Source organism: Pygoscelis adeliae, unplaced genomic scaffold (genome assembly GCF_000699105.1).
Source record: "Pygoscelis adeliae isolate BGI_AS28 unplaced genomic scaffold, ASM69910v1 Scaffold130, whole genome shotgun sequence".
Classification (NCBI taxonomy): Eukaryota; Metazoa; Chordata; class Aves; order Sphenisciformes; family Spheniscidae; genus Pygoscelis; species Pygoscelis adeliae.
In genome coordinates this window covers 204,181-220,700 of record NW_008824031.1, presented here as the reverse complement: position 1 = coordinate 220,700, position 16,520 = coordinate 204,181, and the positions used below count along the sequence as shown (strand labels likewise).

Below are 16,520 nucleotides of genomic sequence, written 5' to 3'. Positions count from 1 at the left end.
AACTGGAATATAAAAGAGCTCAAGTTTCACGGACAACTTTTCTTCCAGTTACTGGATTTAGCTTATTATTTCTTAAAACTGTGATATACAATAAGGTCCCTAAAGAAATGTTATCACATAAAAATAAAGTACCACAGTGACTTCTCAAGCACTTGGTCTCTGGGGAACAGTCTATACTCCAGAAGTTTGTGCCTAGGCTCCTTCTGTAATGCTTCTTGCCTCAGAAGTGTAGTATAACAAGATCAGCACCTGAACGGGAGATGTCTAGATCAGCCCAAAAAGAAAGATGAAGTGCAGAAGTTTGCCCAAAAATTATCTTTCTCCAGAATTTAACAGTTTCAAAGCTGTTTGCAGTAGGTACGTCTAGGCCTTTGAGATTCAAATATTTAAGGAAAGGAGCTTCCATTTCTTAGTTGAAAAACATGACTAGAGCTCAGTTTTCTTTTTAAAATGCAGCAAGAAGGTGGCAAAAAAAATATTCCATGCAGAATCTGAAGGACAGATCCTTGAAGGGTGTCTATTGTCATTATTCCAAAAACTTCTAAAAGCTATGACAATTATCATAAATGACAACTAACTCCAGGATCTCTCTGAGACGAGCCAAATACTCTTAAGATTGTATTGCTTTTTCAATATTGACTTAGCCGTATCAGTAGATACAAAAAGGAACAATGCATATATCCCAGTAAAGGACTTGGGCACCAAAACAGGATGCAGGTAAGAGTGTGGGTACAGAAATATGAAACTGTGATTAAAGTAACTCTCTGTTACAAGTCTCTTGAATCCCTGAAACCCATCCTGTCATTCCGGCAGGCACCTGCCGTTCTCGTTCTCCCTCAGCACAACTGGGCTCCACGTAGATCAAAACCTACATTCCCAAAAGGACCCAATCCAGCAGTCCTCTTCAGAGCAAAGCCAACACTCAAAGCACACTAACAGCTTTTCTCTGCAGATAAGGAAGAAAAGAAGCGGTACCAGCCACTTCTGTAAGAGTCCAAAAATTAGAGCATTCACCAAGGAATTATAGTATGAATTCGTTATCAGCAGGCTTAGAAAGGTTCAAACTCAATTTATCTCTCATAGATAAGCAAAGCCTAGAAAACCAAGCTGCCTGTTAATATCGGGGAACAGAGTGGTCAATGTGGTGAATTAACTACCAAAACGAGCATTGCCCGACACCTTGGCCAATCAGTCACGGGTGAGGAACTAATATGGAAACTGCTGAGATACACGTGTAATTTTTTTCTCTCTGCTCTTTCCAAATGATTCATTCAAGTTGATCTAAGTCCACAGTATCCTGAGAAATACGGTCCTGTCTGCCTCACCCCGGTTGTGTGCTCCTGCCACCCCTCAAGCCAGCATGAACTCTTCCAGGCCAGTCAGATAAACTGTCTAATCCTCAAAATTATCTGTTTGCAGCCATGTAAGACCTCTGCTGTGGCTGCATAAGGGGTGGTGCTGCCAAAGGGAATGGGGTGGGAATGTACATAACAGGGAGGGATGACTGCCTTTGTAAGTAGCACAGACTTCAGTGGGAAACCCTGATCGTGACACTGCGCCCTAAGGAAAGGCAAGCACGTATGACAACCAGCACACGTGCAGGGGACGTGCCTGGTGAGTGCGCGGCAGCTGTTTGCTCACAAGTAACAAGCTATCGCCTTCCTGGTGGGACCCTGATAGGAGCTAGCAATGAGAAATGCCTCAGCCTTAATTTTTGCTTGTGGAACAGGCACCAAGGCAGACAATAACCATGATGGAGTGGAAATATAATTATAGTGAAGTGAGTAATGTCAGGGCATGGTTGCGATCTGCTGAACTGAACTGCTATGGACTGACCACTGTCCCTAAGGCCAGGTTTCTGAGCAGCTCCAGCCTCTGCAACAGTTTAGCTCCAAGAACGGTCCAGTCTTTTGAGGCACATTTGACACTTCCATAAGGAACGCGTTGCTGTTCAGTACATATATATATGCGCACATATATGAAGGCTTCTGCCTAAGATTGTCTCAAAGAAAGCAATAGCTATATGAGTGATTTTATTTGGCTGGCAAATTGGATTATTGATAGACAAATAAAAAACCACTTTATCTTTATAATAGTCAATATAATGCTTCATGAGAAGTATGCACTCTTGGTATGACAGTGCCGCACAATACTAAAGAGCCTGTCAATCACTGTTACTAAGAAAGGACAACATGACACCACCCTTGAAAGTTTCCTATAAAGTCTACCAGGAACAGTCTTGAAATGGTCTCTTAGCAACAGTCAGTGAAATATCTTGTGATTTTTTTTTTAATTAACATGCAGAGAATATGGATTTAATTTTTAACTTCCAAAAAGTAAATATTGCTTTGAATTAAAATAGCTGATACAAAAACTCAGAAAAAGACGTATATGAACCTAAATTCGTAATTATAACTGGTAAAATGAAGCTATCCACGTATTGATGAAAAAGCATACAGCCCTAAATTTCCCTCATTCTAAATTCCCAAGTATACAATGCACAATAACACATTAAAGAAAAGTAATATTTGAGACCAAAAAATAAAAAAACTATTTTTTTTCTGCACAGAAGCTGCCTACTAAATACTAGATAGGTCAAGAAGGAACTTGAAGTAAAAGCAATCTATCGCATGATCATTGTAGACCTCTTTGTAATTTCATCCAAAAGAGGACAATGACTAGTCCAAAAGCAGAATGTAAGGCTACTCTGATCATTTCATTTCATCTAACCAGGAAATTTCCCTGGTTAGAAATTCTGACCAACTGAAAAGGGTGGGCTATCATACAAAGAAACAGAATATAGAACAAAGATTTTATCACCACGGATGCACCAACTTTTAACTGCTAAGCCCTTAAAAGCTTGCTTCACTAGAGAGCAAAAGTAAATCTAAAAAAAAAGAGGATTACCTGGGCGGAACTGCTTCACCACAACAAAGCACTGCCGAGAAGTATTAAAGATCAGGATTGACACACTGAGGAGGAAGATAAAAAACAAAAGATCAATGCTTTATGAAGGATTAATGCAGAACTATTAAACTTACATCTTGTGAATTTAATTTTAACTACATAAATACATAGAAGATTTATTACTAAAGCCACAACGCAACAAGATCCTTGTACAAAATCCATCAAGAGGGATAGATAATGGGTCATGTTCCCAAAGCCCATGAGAATTTACCCAAAATTAAGTCACTTTTTTCTCCTGCCATGCAGACAAAGTAAGCCACCAATCAATTCCTTCTCCCCAACAGAAAAAAAAAAAGTCCAACTCTAGGAACATTGCTACTAGATAGTAATAACGAGGAAAAAAATCATTAAAAATAAAAACATTTTCTTCCCTTATATCAGTCCCAGATTAGGATAATCTAACTCTTAGGCACAGTCTAGTCTCATTCAGAGCAGAGACTTCTCTATAAGCACAGAGCATCTCCTATCTGCGGCTACTTGCTGAGCTTGGGCCTTAAAACAGCCATCATCCAAGTCCAATTTTGTACAAATTTAAACCAGAAGCAGTTTTAACTGTTACCACATTCAGTAGTTTGAAAGTCACATATTAATCTTTCCCCCATCCTCTTTGGTTGTTTGAAATACATGTCATAGGGAAACCTGTCAGGCTGAGTATTTGGAGATACTCTAAAGGTGTGGAGTACTGATGTTCCCTGCTCTCTTTTTCACTTAAATTACTCTTAGATTTTACTAGGTAAAAAAAATGCAGACAAAAGTCTCTCTCCTTAGTCGGTAGCCCATTAAACAAGTGTATATTTTGCTCATTACCATGGCAGCATTCTCTCATTTGTTATGCCTCACTATATGCAATTGGAAAGTTAATTCATTATTCTATGAATTCTACAATAGATTAGACTAACAATGGCATATTTGCAGAGTTGAGTCAAACTTTCAACTTTCCTTGTAAAAGAGCTGTATGTTTATTTTCACCATTTGATTTAATAATGAAGTCTCAGGCTGCCAGAGAAACTGCTATTTGATGATTATTAAAAATAATGTTAATGTTTATTATAATAATATATTAAAACCAAAACAGAAGGGAGAAGTCCAGATGTTAACATTTATATTCATGGTTGCTATTCTCAAAGACCCATACTGCATATTGATGGCTTCCTGCCCCAGGAGATGTCATTTGCAGGCAATTTTAAAGCAAAGGGTTTTAGCCTTCAGAGAGGCTGGAGGAGAACAGTCACTCTGTTTACTGGCACGGGGGTTCTTTCTGACCTAACACCAGAATACTGGGAGTTACGGTGTAGGTTGCTAGAAGAGATGAAGTTAAACCACAGCCTGCAATGTTTTTAAGTTTACGTAAGTATTATTCTTTTTTTTTTGCTTTTCATGACTGTTCCTCTCCCCAAAGCAGTACTGTCTGAGGGTAGACATTGCACTAAATAAAAGGGGAAAAGGAATTACTGCTACTGAACCTTTGCTTTTTGTCCATGGGTCTAAGGATGTGCACTGCCTGAAATTGGAGACAGCAGCAGTCTAACGCTGAGGTTAAAGAGAAGAGTAGAGATTTCCTGAAGCATATGGTTGCCCTTTACCTTTCTTTACATCCACCACTCCAGGCCCAATCTTTCACTTGGCTTGCCTTCTTCAGCACGTCTCATTAAATAACTCATACCAACTCATTAAAAATGTCTCAGCTATTAGACATTATTTTTTCCTAAGAGTCAATCACTTGTGATTTTTATGGAACAGATGGGAAAATTAAAAACAATCTGTCAGAATTAAGGAACAAGATCAAATTAAGCTGGAAAGGAGTAGCAGCAAGTTATTACAATTGTCTGCTTCTCACACCATCTTGAGATGAGAGGGTACAGAAACGGCACAAATCTGTAGAACTTTCTATTTAATTACTTCTAATTTTCTGAGAGACTGACAAACAATTTTGAATATAAATTTACATTTTTTAACAAACCACAACACACAAGTTCTAATATTTCTTGTCAGAGTAGGAGAGTCATGGAGTAGAAAGTTCAGAATTACGCCTTCTTAGGAGGAGTGTGACATTACGAATGCCGTTTGGTATTTCTTATTCCACAAGAAACAATATAACATGAAATATTTCCACAGGTCACTAGGACTGTAACTTCTGAAAACCCATTTGAAGCTGCATTCAGGACAGTTATTTGAGTATTACAGAAAGTTAGGGCAAGACTGTTCAATTCATCTAAGTGGAGGATCCGCTGAGCCACTGCTTTCAGTGGGTTTCTTTATTGCTGCAACGACCCAAATATCTAGGTTCAGCTGTTCGGTCTGGCCTATAAGATAAGGAAAGTATTTATCTTCTGGAGTTTTAAATCATCATACAGAGAATTCACTACAACATTATTTCGAGATTACTATTTTTACAGATGATACAGGCTACCAAAAAGTACTACGACAAAAACAGACTTGCAAATACATCTTTCAGTGGTATCATACCACAGGGTATTACAAGGCTATTTGATGTTTCAAGGCAATTCCCTTTAAAATATTACAACCAATCCTATTTTAAAATATTATATATGCATCTATAAGCTTTAAAGTGATCAATAAAGAGTAAACATATAAAATAAAAAATTAAAACATTCACAATGACTTTTGGGAACATCTCCACAAATAAAAGATACAAAAGATAAACAAAGCCCAAGCTGTATGTTATCAGAGAAAAATCACACAGAACCACTAGAAAAGAAAAGAAAAGCCCAGCCAAATTTCCTAAAAAAGGCAGGAATCCTAGACAAGAATTTAATCTGAAACGGACATCAAAGGTCCTAACCTAGCAACAGGCTTCATGTGCCCATGTCCCAAAGAGGAGCACAAGACCACTTTTTTGTTATTTTTTACGAAGGAAAAGAATACTCAGATGTAAAAGGATCATGATGGATCCAAAACTTGCCTCCATACTTTAAAAACAAGCTATAACACATCTGCACAAACGAAACACTGTCTCAGCTTAGACCTGCCAACCTTTTCATTTTGGGTGGCAGATTATTGCTTTTTACCATATACCACAGTTGTACATCTTTGCTGGCTATTCCTCCAGCAGCTGACACTCAGGGAAATTGCTGGTGTAAAAGGAGAGGTCATTAATGCAAACGCAATGCCACTGAGCCACAGACCTGCACCCGGGACTCAACAAGCACACAGCACAACTGTTGCACGCAGGTATCACGTTCGGTACCTGCCACTGCCAGTGGGCATGCCACCTCTGTAAGCAAGAGGGGGCTGAGAAGAAAACTCTGAAATGTGCTCTATGTGTCGTTCAGGAGCTATGATTTGCTTCTGTAAGACATAGATCACCTCGGACCAATGAAGGAGACGTGGCTCCTTTGCGCTGCATCTTTAGGATGATTATTAAAAATAGTGTTAATGTTAATAATAATGTTAATAGCCACACCATCTTGCACAGGTGGCTGTTTTAGGAACTACAACCGAACAGAAAGACAACATATTAAGAGATGACACAGGTTTATACAGTGTCTTCCAGGGCTGGTAAAGACCACAGGGCTGCTTAGCTTTCAGCCCAACCCCTCCTCGTCTTCCCCTTGCAGTAGCTCCTGCTCACTTTATACATAAAATAAATCACTACTCCAACTACAGGACTTTTTCCCAAAGAAAGCAGGCGTGTAAACAGGTTACTGGGCAATAATGTAGGATACTGTTCTTTCTATAAATATAAGAACAAATAGGGTAGTCTTAAAATATTTTAAGAAAGAAGTACCTAAAATGTTAGCAGGACATATCGACACAGACCAGCTAACCTGTACTTGAGCTTTTCCTGTACTCAAGCTTGCATTTCAAGTGTGCCTGGTCTTGGTATCTAACACAATGTTTTCTTAAAGGGATTCTAACTATTCAGTCAAGGATCCCACGTAGCATTTAACCGCTTAAACTTCAAAGAAAACCCCACCTGAAATAGGTAAGTATTAGGATTCTCTGATGGATATTTGGCTTCCCTAAAATGTCTAAGTCAATGTACAGAAATTACATACAACTGACCCATGGACATCTGCAACACAGGAGTCCAGAATCTTAATTCCTTCTCCACCTTTAAGACTCTCATTGAAAGAGAAGATATCCACCTGAATACAACCTTTACGGTTCAAAACACCTCTTACAGGAGTTCAGAAAGTGACTCCATTGTGTGCCATTGGCCTAGAAAACTATTTCCAAATTTTTTCCTTCCCCCAACTCAGAGTACAGCTCTCTATTTATTGAACTCATGGTAACATGCTTTATGACATTCCGGCAGAGCAGGCATTTATATAGAAATACTACAACTCCACACACTCAAACCTGAGAAAGGAAGGTGGTGTTTCTAGGAACAATGTAAAAAACGCAGTATTTGACCACAACAGTTATGAGGTAGGGGACAGATGAAAACTGACATCCTGTTAAAATGTGCACACACATATGGACAGACGGAAAGTTAATTCTTTTGAAATACATCCTAGCAATTAAGATCAGCAAATGAGCTTTGCCAAAGCTACAAGAACATGTACTTCTAGAGCTCCAATACTTGAAGGAAGGTTTTGGGGGGTGGGGGTTAGGGGTTTGGTTTTTTTTTTGCGCTGTTTTTTTTTTGGTCTGAGGGTTTTTTTTGCTTTTTGTTGGGTTTTTTTTTAGGTAGAAATGTAATTTCACCTTGTAGTCATTGGTTTGGTAATCTTCTATTTTGATGATTTGTCAGTTGTTGACCTGGGCTACAGTTAATGTACAAGCAACTGCTAACACTTGCTAATTGCTTTTCGTGAGACAAACTTTTAAAATCCCTTAATAAATAAAGATTGATTCAGCTTTTCATTATTCTTAGATGTGCCCTTAATGCATACTTTACAAATGTGAATTTGCAAAACTAAAAAATAATTAAAAAAAAATCACAGTATAGTAATAGCAAAGAAAAGGACAAGATTCTCTTGTGTTTCTGTGAATGAAATAAGACTCTCAAGGCTGGAGATGAGGATTTTTAAAGATAATCTTGTACTAATACTATAGTATGCTAAGTAATTGATGAGGCAATACGGGCAAAGAAACTGACCTTTCTTTAATCATTGTAAGAGCAACTCAGGATCTCCTTGTGTCTAGCATGGCACACACAAATTGTGATCAGAATTGAATAATGGAAGATAAAGCTTCTAAAAAAAAGACTGATGTTAACATTGAAAGCCAGGGCTTCCCAGCTATTAACCTCAGCCACTTCCACCTACTTTTGAAGGCTAAAAATTAGCTCAAAATTAGTTGAAAGTCTGTAATATTGTTTGTGCTGCTTACAAACAATAATCTCAGCTCCATAGTGGAGACTTTAGGAAGTAATGTTATTTGATTTTAAAAAACTGCAACAAACAAACCAAAACAAAACACCAAAACCCCTGCAACACTGTCAGAGCCTGCAGTAATTCAGTTACCATTCTCAAAGAAGACAATGAAAAAAGAATGGCAGATTCCAAAAAAGAAACACAAAAATGGCATGCAGGAATAAAAGCAAGTAACTGATTTAACCAGTCCCCTTGACTCTCAGCAAATATTTAGTATCAAAAATCCCTTTGATACAATCAGAAGAAAATAATCAAATGTAGTGTGCAACCACGGGAAGTATTTAGAGATGTATTCATCTCGGCTGGAGAGCATGTGAATATAAAACATACATGGAATATTTTTGCCTATATATCTCATAAGGGAGAGAATGTCAAGGCTTATGAATCATACTAGAAGGAAAGTTAGTAAGAAAATAAATAAATCATTTAGAAGTCCTCTAATTATTTTAGCTTTAAAGTATAATTTGTTTTTCTTCTTGAAGTTATATGAATTTGGCTTGCTTTGTTCATACAGTGTTGACAAATTGATCTTTCATCTTGTTTTTTGTGTCCAGACTATAATTCCATCTAGTCTTTTTAAAATATTATGTTTGAGAAACACCCCAGATCAGGATTAAAGCATGTTAATGAATAAATGTCATTTTCTTGTTCAAATCAGAAATGACTGCACTTTCAATTTTAAAGTGATAATCAAAAAACCCACAAGCTTGTTTGAGAGCTAACAATCAAAAGTAATTATTTGGGAGGATTCATCCGTCAGGAGGGCCTACTTCATCTGAAGTTGTTTCAAAATTATTTTTGGTGACCATGAGAAAGAATTGCATGTAGCCCCTGTGTTACAGCTGTATTCAAATTCACCATCAATTTCACAGTTCACGTCCCTGAAAACTTCTAATGTGGTACCTAAAGTGCTGTCTTCTTCCTTTTATCAGAGCAGCACCTAGTACTTTAAGCCAGAGAAAACAGTCCCTTCATTTTCAGAACAGACGTGTAATAAAGCTGTACCCTTTGATTATTCTCCAGTGCAATTCCTATAGTTTCCCAGAGCTTTAAGTATAATGCAGATAGTCCTGAGATTAAATGTGTGTGCTTGCACAATCTTTACTGGTTCATTTAAGTCTTCCTTCAAAGCATTTTACATTTTTCAAAGGCCAACACCAATCCAATTGGCTGCTTAAAATGCAGCCTATTACAAAAGCAAAGCTATAAGCTCCTGACAAAAACATTCAGCCTTTCATACTAATCACAGATAAAGTGGATTTGGCAAAAGGTAATTAGAGACATCTAGAAGACTTCTGTATTCTGATGAAATTTGAATGCTTTCTCCAATACAACTTAAGTATTTAATACTAAGTAAAACCAGAATAAAGTGGTGAGACACATATACTTAAGAAAATAAATATTACTTTGGAAAAAATCAAAAGGAAGATTGGTTTCAGTAAACTGAACTGCAGTAGGAAGTTGTTCATGACACCATAAAACAGGAAGCATATGTTTGGTTAATCATCAGACCGGTGGAAGAATGAATTAAGAAGTGCTAACAAATCCATATACATGCACTTTTAAAACATGATCTCTATCTACTTGTAAAGTAGTAATCTGTACCCAACCAGAGAATATGATGCAGAACAACTTATTTGGAATAGACAATCCTCCCAGCACCCTATTTTCATATAACAAAGGAAAAAATAGAAAGTAAATTCAACTGCAAAATAAATGAGACATCAAAGCACGTTGCTCTCAATAACATTCTTTAAGTGTCATATCTTGGCCCGTATCCCAGGATACCCTTGGAAATGACACACTGCATGTCAATGGGATTCTTTCAACAAAATATTTTAATAAATAAATTCAGGTTATAGTCTAACTTATTTGATTAAATAAAGCTCTGTGGGCATTATGTGCAACAGATGTCAGAGCCTGATGGGCTTTTGTTCCAATTCCTAATTATTTGTGAAACTGCCGTTTATGAATGCTATCACATAATAAGACCAATAAATAATCCATCTAAAAGGCGTAAGTATGACTCCATTCTGAAATGGCAAAAATCAAAGTTTTAAAACAATATCAGGTTTCAAGGACAGTTCACAAAATAAAAAGCTCGAGTGTTCTGCCCTAGCTAAATTAGATGACAAACCAGCAACTTTCTTACCTACCAAAACCCAAATATGAAGTGAATAACACAATCTTTTGCCAGACTATATATTTATATAGTCTCACCACCATTAGTGAGAAACATAGACTAAGAAAGTCAGTTGTTCACAATTTACCTAATTTCCCCATTTTGAGAATAATGGTTTCAATAGTTTCCTCTTTTCCAAGAGATATTTTCAGATGAAATTCTAAAAATACAGGCACTCAGATGATAGAACATTTCCTAGCTTTCATAAGATTATTTTTACCGATCCCAAATGCAGGCCATGACCATGCTATTGTCTCTAGACCATGTAAAACTTTGGCACTCTTCAGACAGAACAGGTTTAATTCAAAACCACCTGGAAGCAGAGGGAAGACTCATCTTGATTTCAGTGTCTATAAGAGAATTAAAAATACCCACTTATTTTGCATATTATTGTAAATACTAAAAATGAAATTCCTAAATTTGTAAAAACAAGATGCCCCTAATATGGCTACCAGAAACCTGTATTTAGAAATTTATGACTAATCAGCCGAAACTCCTGTGTACCTGCTTAGTTTTAAGAATTTTTGTGGATTCTGTTCTTAAAATTAGGCAAACATTTAACTTCCCAATGAAGCAATGCCCTCAATAAAGTTTTTATTGCCATTTTACCCTATTTCAATGATACAGCAGAGAATAATTTATATGCTATATGGTGCTTTTATATCACATATTTAAAAAGGTGAAATGAGAATCTGAAAATTTGGCTTTTGATTTTGTGTTTTTCTCTGATAACTTTACAGCATCAAATTTATTTATTTTTGCCTCATTGCTATGACTTTATTTAGATCAGATCCTAAGGTAACAACATAATAAGACATCTTAAAAGACAGTAAATACACCTGCAGAATTCCTGGCACATATGCAGAGGATCTGTCAAGCCTTCGCTTAAAAAAACCCCAAAAACGAAAAACAAAAAACTACAAGCATTAAGTGCATTTTATTTGCAAATATCATATGCAAACAAATCGTGTAATTACTTGGGTTGAAGGAAACTAATAGGCTACTACATTTTTTCCTTCTAATAGCAGGAAAAATATCATTATCCTGATAGCATCCTTGATAGACAGATATCAAGTCTAGACCTGAGTGTTTTCAATGACTGATTACAAAACATGGTTTCCTAGATTGTCTTATTGCCTATTGGTAAAAATGGTTTCTTAGTGTTCAATTTAAAAAATACTTCCCACATCAGACACTATTTCTTGTTCTGTCATTGATTACTGATGAAATTAAAATGATTCCAGCCTGCTTTATAACATTCCTTTACATTTTTGTGATAAGTAGTAATTTTTCTCCTCAGTTGTGTTACCCTTTGCATGAACATGCCCAGCCATCATTACCTTCTCTCAGCTATTATTTCCCTAAACTTTTCATCATTTTTGTTGTTTGTTGAACTACATCCAGTTTATTTTAAACACTGTGTTATCTTCTGCACTATCTTTGAAGATAATAATGAAAATTCCACACCATTGACACCCTGGAGGAGACATTACAAAGACAGACAAGGTTTACAGCACAACAGCACATCATTGCACATAAAAGGCACATGCCACCCAAGGAAGATTTTTATTTTACCTATAAAGATGTTAAAAAGCTGTATTTTACCCATTTTAAAGCTACTGTGATAATTCTTGCACAAAGGAAGCATCTGAGTTAAATTTCATGGTGTCTTATAATACACTAGGACATAAACCAGAAAAATACATGGAGGATTAAGTTTCCATAAAGCCCAAATGATCTGGCATATGAAATAGGAGAAGGAATTTAATCCACTCCTATAATGTGGTCAGGGCACATGACTTCCACGCTGTCTCCATAGCTGCCTGCTACATCCACGGAGCCAGAATAGCAACCCCAGCTCCTCCAGGCCACTCGCGTGGCTCTAGCGACCCATCACCTGGCCGGCTCTCGTGGCCAGGGCCGGGGATGCAGCAGGCTCCCAGCGCAGCTGTTCGGTGGCAGCATTCCTCGCTCCCCCCTGCGCAGCCGTGCTCCCCGACTTCAGGGGCACGCAGATGCCAGCACTCGGCCAGGTAACTTCAGAGGACAGAGTGACCGGTTGAGTATATTCATCTTCCCGTTCTCAGTTATGTTCATTTTTAACTTGCCTTGAGAACCTCTTTCTGTTTACTCCCAGCGCTGGTACCTGCAGGAGACAACACGCCGCGGTGCAGATTGCCTTGGTTTCCTTCACCCTGCAAGCTCCCTCCTGATGGAAAACTACACTTTTCATTTTTCTTTGTAAAGCTTCTTTTCTGAGCAAACAGTTAAATTAAATTAGGATTTAATTTGTTTTAAATGTGAAATAAATTAATCTCTTTACTTAAAAGAAGCCAATCTTATAAGGCAGGAATATTATTTCCTCCTCCTTTTAGAGAGATAAGAAAAGACTTATCAAGTTTTTTCCGTTAAGAACTTTTAAGTCAGGAACTATTACTGAGGCACTGTGACATGTTTTTGTAGTTAAAACCACAGCATAACAAGGGTACAATGTGCATGCAGAGTTGTAACGTTTTTGGTCCTAATGCCTTTTCCTTGTCACATGACGTTTTCAGGGTTAAGAGGAACTCACATAACAATCTTGCATGCAATTCAGTGTCCTCAACTTTTTTTTCATTCAAATGTAGTGTACTTTACAGTGAATTTTTCATACTTTTAAATAGAGAAGTAGCCATAACTTTGCTTTATATCCATTCACAATGCAATTTGAAAGCTGTCCTTCTATTTGGCAACTAGCAAAAGGTACGGTTATGTTCCTGTTCTTGAACGTTATTACTCAAAGCACAAAAGCGAGCACATGACTGTACATTGACCTTCATCTGTTCCCAAATTATGTCTTTTAAAAGCCTTGAATCTGTTTAAGGGGAGTTGCTGAAACCTGAAACGAACTTGGTCTATTGCTTTATAAAGTAGATGAATGTAAAACTTAAGTATTACATTTCAGGCTCTTACTGTACTAAATATAGCAAAATTAGGATGAGGGAGAATATAGCTGGAACATGAGTCTGGTTTTAGAGAATAATTTTTTGTTACAGGCATCGATGATTACTTTGTAATATTTGGTATGTTTCTAGTTCTGACAGAAAATCACCATAAATTTGCAGAAGGAAAATGTCCTCCTGATCAGGTTTTTTATTTCTAAAAGCAGTGACCTTAAAAAAAAAATTAACAACTCCTCCCCCGCAGATCACACCACCACAATATGCTAACTAGTTCTGATAGACCCAAGTCTTAAGAAGCATCTTGAAATACACCTTGCATTCAAATTTTCACTTCTTGCACTCTGCTTGATTTTCGTAAGGATATGTTTAATAATGAGCAAACACATCAGCTGAGTATTCAGAGGAAAAGTAAACTTAATTAGAAACGCAAACAGTGCATAAAATAGCTGCAGAAGGCATCTTTTGCTGTGTGTCACTGCCTAACACAACAGGCCAGAACTATGTAACACTTAGGAGCACCACCTCGATAAACTTGTTAAATAATTACAATTGAAAAGAGGTAATCAAGGATTTTTACTTTTCTTCATTCCTTTTTAGTAATCTTCACTGTTGTTTCTAACAACGTAATAAAACCTTGCAATGAGCTCTGATAATGTTCATCTGCATGTTTCAAAGAAAGATTAACTTCAGTGTAACTCCACAGGACAAGAATGATAGTAAACACATTATTTTCCAATACAAAAATGGCTTATAAGTTGACAGATTTCTTGACAAGTTTACAAATTTTTGACAGATGTCAGATGGGAACTGTAACATTCATTAAGTATTTAATCTACTTATAAAATCATAGAAACCTTCAGGTTGTAAGAGACTTTTGGAGATCATCTGATCCAACCTCCTCCTCAAAATAGGACTAACTTCTAAGTTAGGACTGATTTCTTGCCCAGTCAAGGTTTGAATTTCTCCAGGGATGGAGGTTCCTCAACCTGTCTGAGCAAAGTGTTCCAGGACTTAACTACTCTCCGTGAGTATGTCTTTGTGTCCTGGGTCTTCCTTCTGTTACAATTTAAACCCCAATATGGTAGGAAATGCTGCCGCTTTTGTCTATGCTGACACTCAACTGACTTTTGACAACACAGGTTTTGAAGGTTTGCCTTTGTAACAGTTTATTGTGTGGCCAGTAAAAAATTTGCAAAAAGTATTTTTTTTTTCTTTAACTGGCATAGGGATTGAGAGCAAGCAATTATATGTTCAGCAGAAATTACAAACTGAATAAAGCAGAGGTGACTCCAGGACTGATACCCTAGTTCTGAACAGTTTTGATCTTAAGAAAGCTCAGGAACCACACACTGGAGACTCAAGCCCACATCTGCAATAACTAAGAAGAAAAAAAAGAAGAAAAAAAAGGAATATCTAATAAAAAAATCTGCTAATTCAGCTTGTGCTAGTGTCACCCCAGCTTGCATATGGTTAAACGATCTTGACCTACTGCAATATATTGTGAGATTTTAAAATGAGGTGACTCACACTTAAGGCAAATGAAATGACTACTGCAGTCCTCATGTTTTTGTCTTTGTATAATTTAATCAGCTGTTCATCCGAACAGTTGGAAAGGATAAATTTATACAAAAATAACTTAATCTCTCTTGCTAAGACTAATATATTAAGACTATATTCTGAATATCTGTTGAATATTGGCTTATGTTGACCTCATTTGAAATGAGAAAGAACACTGGGGCCCCAAAGGAACCCAGCACACAAGCTCTCAGTTCACTGTCATACAGCAAAGAAGTCAGTCTTAAGCAAACGTTTACTTATGCTGATGAAAGAGGATGACAGATAAAGACATGAGTTAGGCTCAATGTCTGTTTTTATATGATTAGCTCAGTATTTTTTTGTGTATACAGTATCATTAGATTCATTATACATACCAATTATATGTAAATATATAATATATACATGTGTACTTTACAGATCTGGCAATATGTATGTACAATTTAGGTGAACAGCCCTTTTTAAAAAATTTGGAGCATTTAACATTGTTACAGCATTTTCAGAAGTAAAATAAGTTTTGAGTACTTTTGAAAAAGGGGTCTTAATGACAGAAAAGGGATCTTAATTCTGGAAAGCACCTACAATCTTCCTGAAGAAGACATACCCACTAGGAAATACTGACCAACAGGACTTGTGTCCCGGAAACCCCTCCTCTTCTTCAAGATTTTATCCTTCATTAAGAGTAACGAACCTCTAAGTGCCCTCTAAGTATGAAGTCCTCTATACTCTTCAGCAACTAGACAACGTGACTTTTCCATACAACTAGCATCACAGCTGTCCTATTAAAATACAGTAAAATGTAGGGCTTAATGCATTGTAAGGAATTTTGAACCTGACTGATCTATCTGATAATAATTGGCTTCATATTCACAAATAGAATTTATGCAAAACCATGGATTTCCTATACAGAAAGTTCACGTTATTACCTTTGGTGTCAGAAGTTGCATTGACTTTACTTGTGAAAGAGCGTTAGACATTCTACAGTTCAATAGTAGTCGCTAATAAGTTAGGATGGCAGCTGTTGTACATCTGAAGCTAACAAATGTTATGTGACCAGAGATGACTGGCATGACATGTGGCCGCAGCCTTTTCATACAGTTATGTTCTCAACTATTTTAAAAATGTCCACAAAAGTCCTTCAGAAATACTGTTCTCAAGAAGTTCATGGAAAACTGATCCTTTAATATTTACCCCACTCAGTTAGTTGCATATATTCACACATTATCACAGAGCGATAATCTAAAGTTTAAACAAAAATAATAATACAAATTATTCATCTGGAAGTCATGTTCTCAGCACTGTGACTTGAGGCTGGATTCACTTGCTTGAAAGTACAGGGCATATATTAAATTTCCAGCAATCAATTATCATTTCAGCCTTTGTATCTGCGATCATAAATCCAGGCACATGCCCATATGGAGAGACAAAGTGCAAAGACAGAACTGTCTTCCAGGCAAATTCCAAAAGCATGTGTGAAGTTCAGTATCGAAATATCACTCCCTTTTCTGTCCTCATTCTCAAGCAGTACAGACA

At 36.9% G+C, this 16,520-nt stretch overlaps 1 protein-coding gene across 1 annotated transcript in view; it reads right to left on the bottom strand.

Moving 5' to 3' along the window:
• NUDT14 (nudix (nucleoside diphosphate linked moiety X)-type motif 14) overlaps positions 1-16,520 on the bottom strand; it is a 39,277-nt gene that overhangs the window by 15,463 nt on the left and 7,294 nt on the right. The window contains exon 4 of the mRNA XM_009327505.1: positions 2,908-2,972. Within this exon, the coding sequence (XP_009325780.1) occupies positions 2,908-2,972 (65 nt within the window). The remainder of the gene's footprint in view (positions 1-2,907; positions 2,973-16,520) is intronic.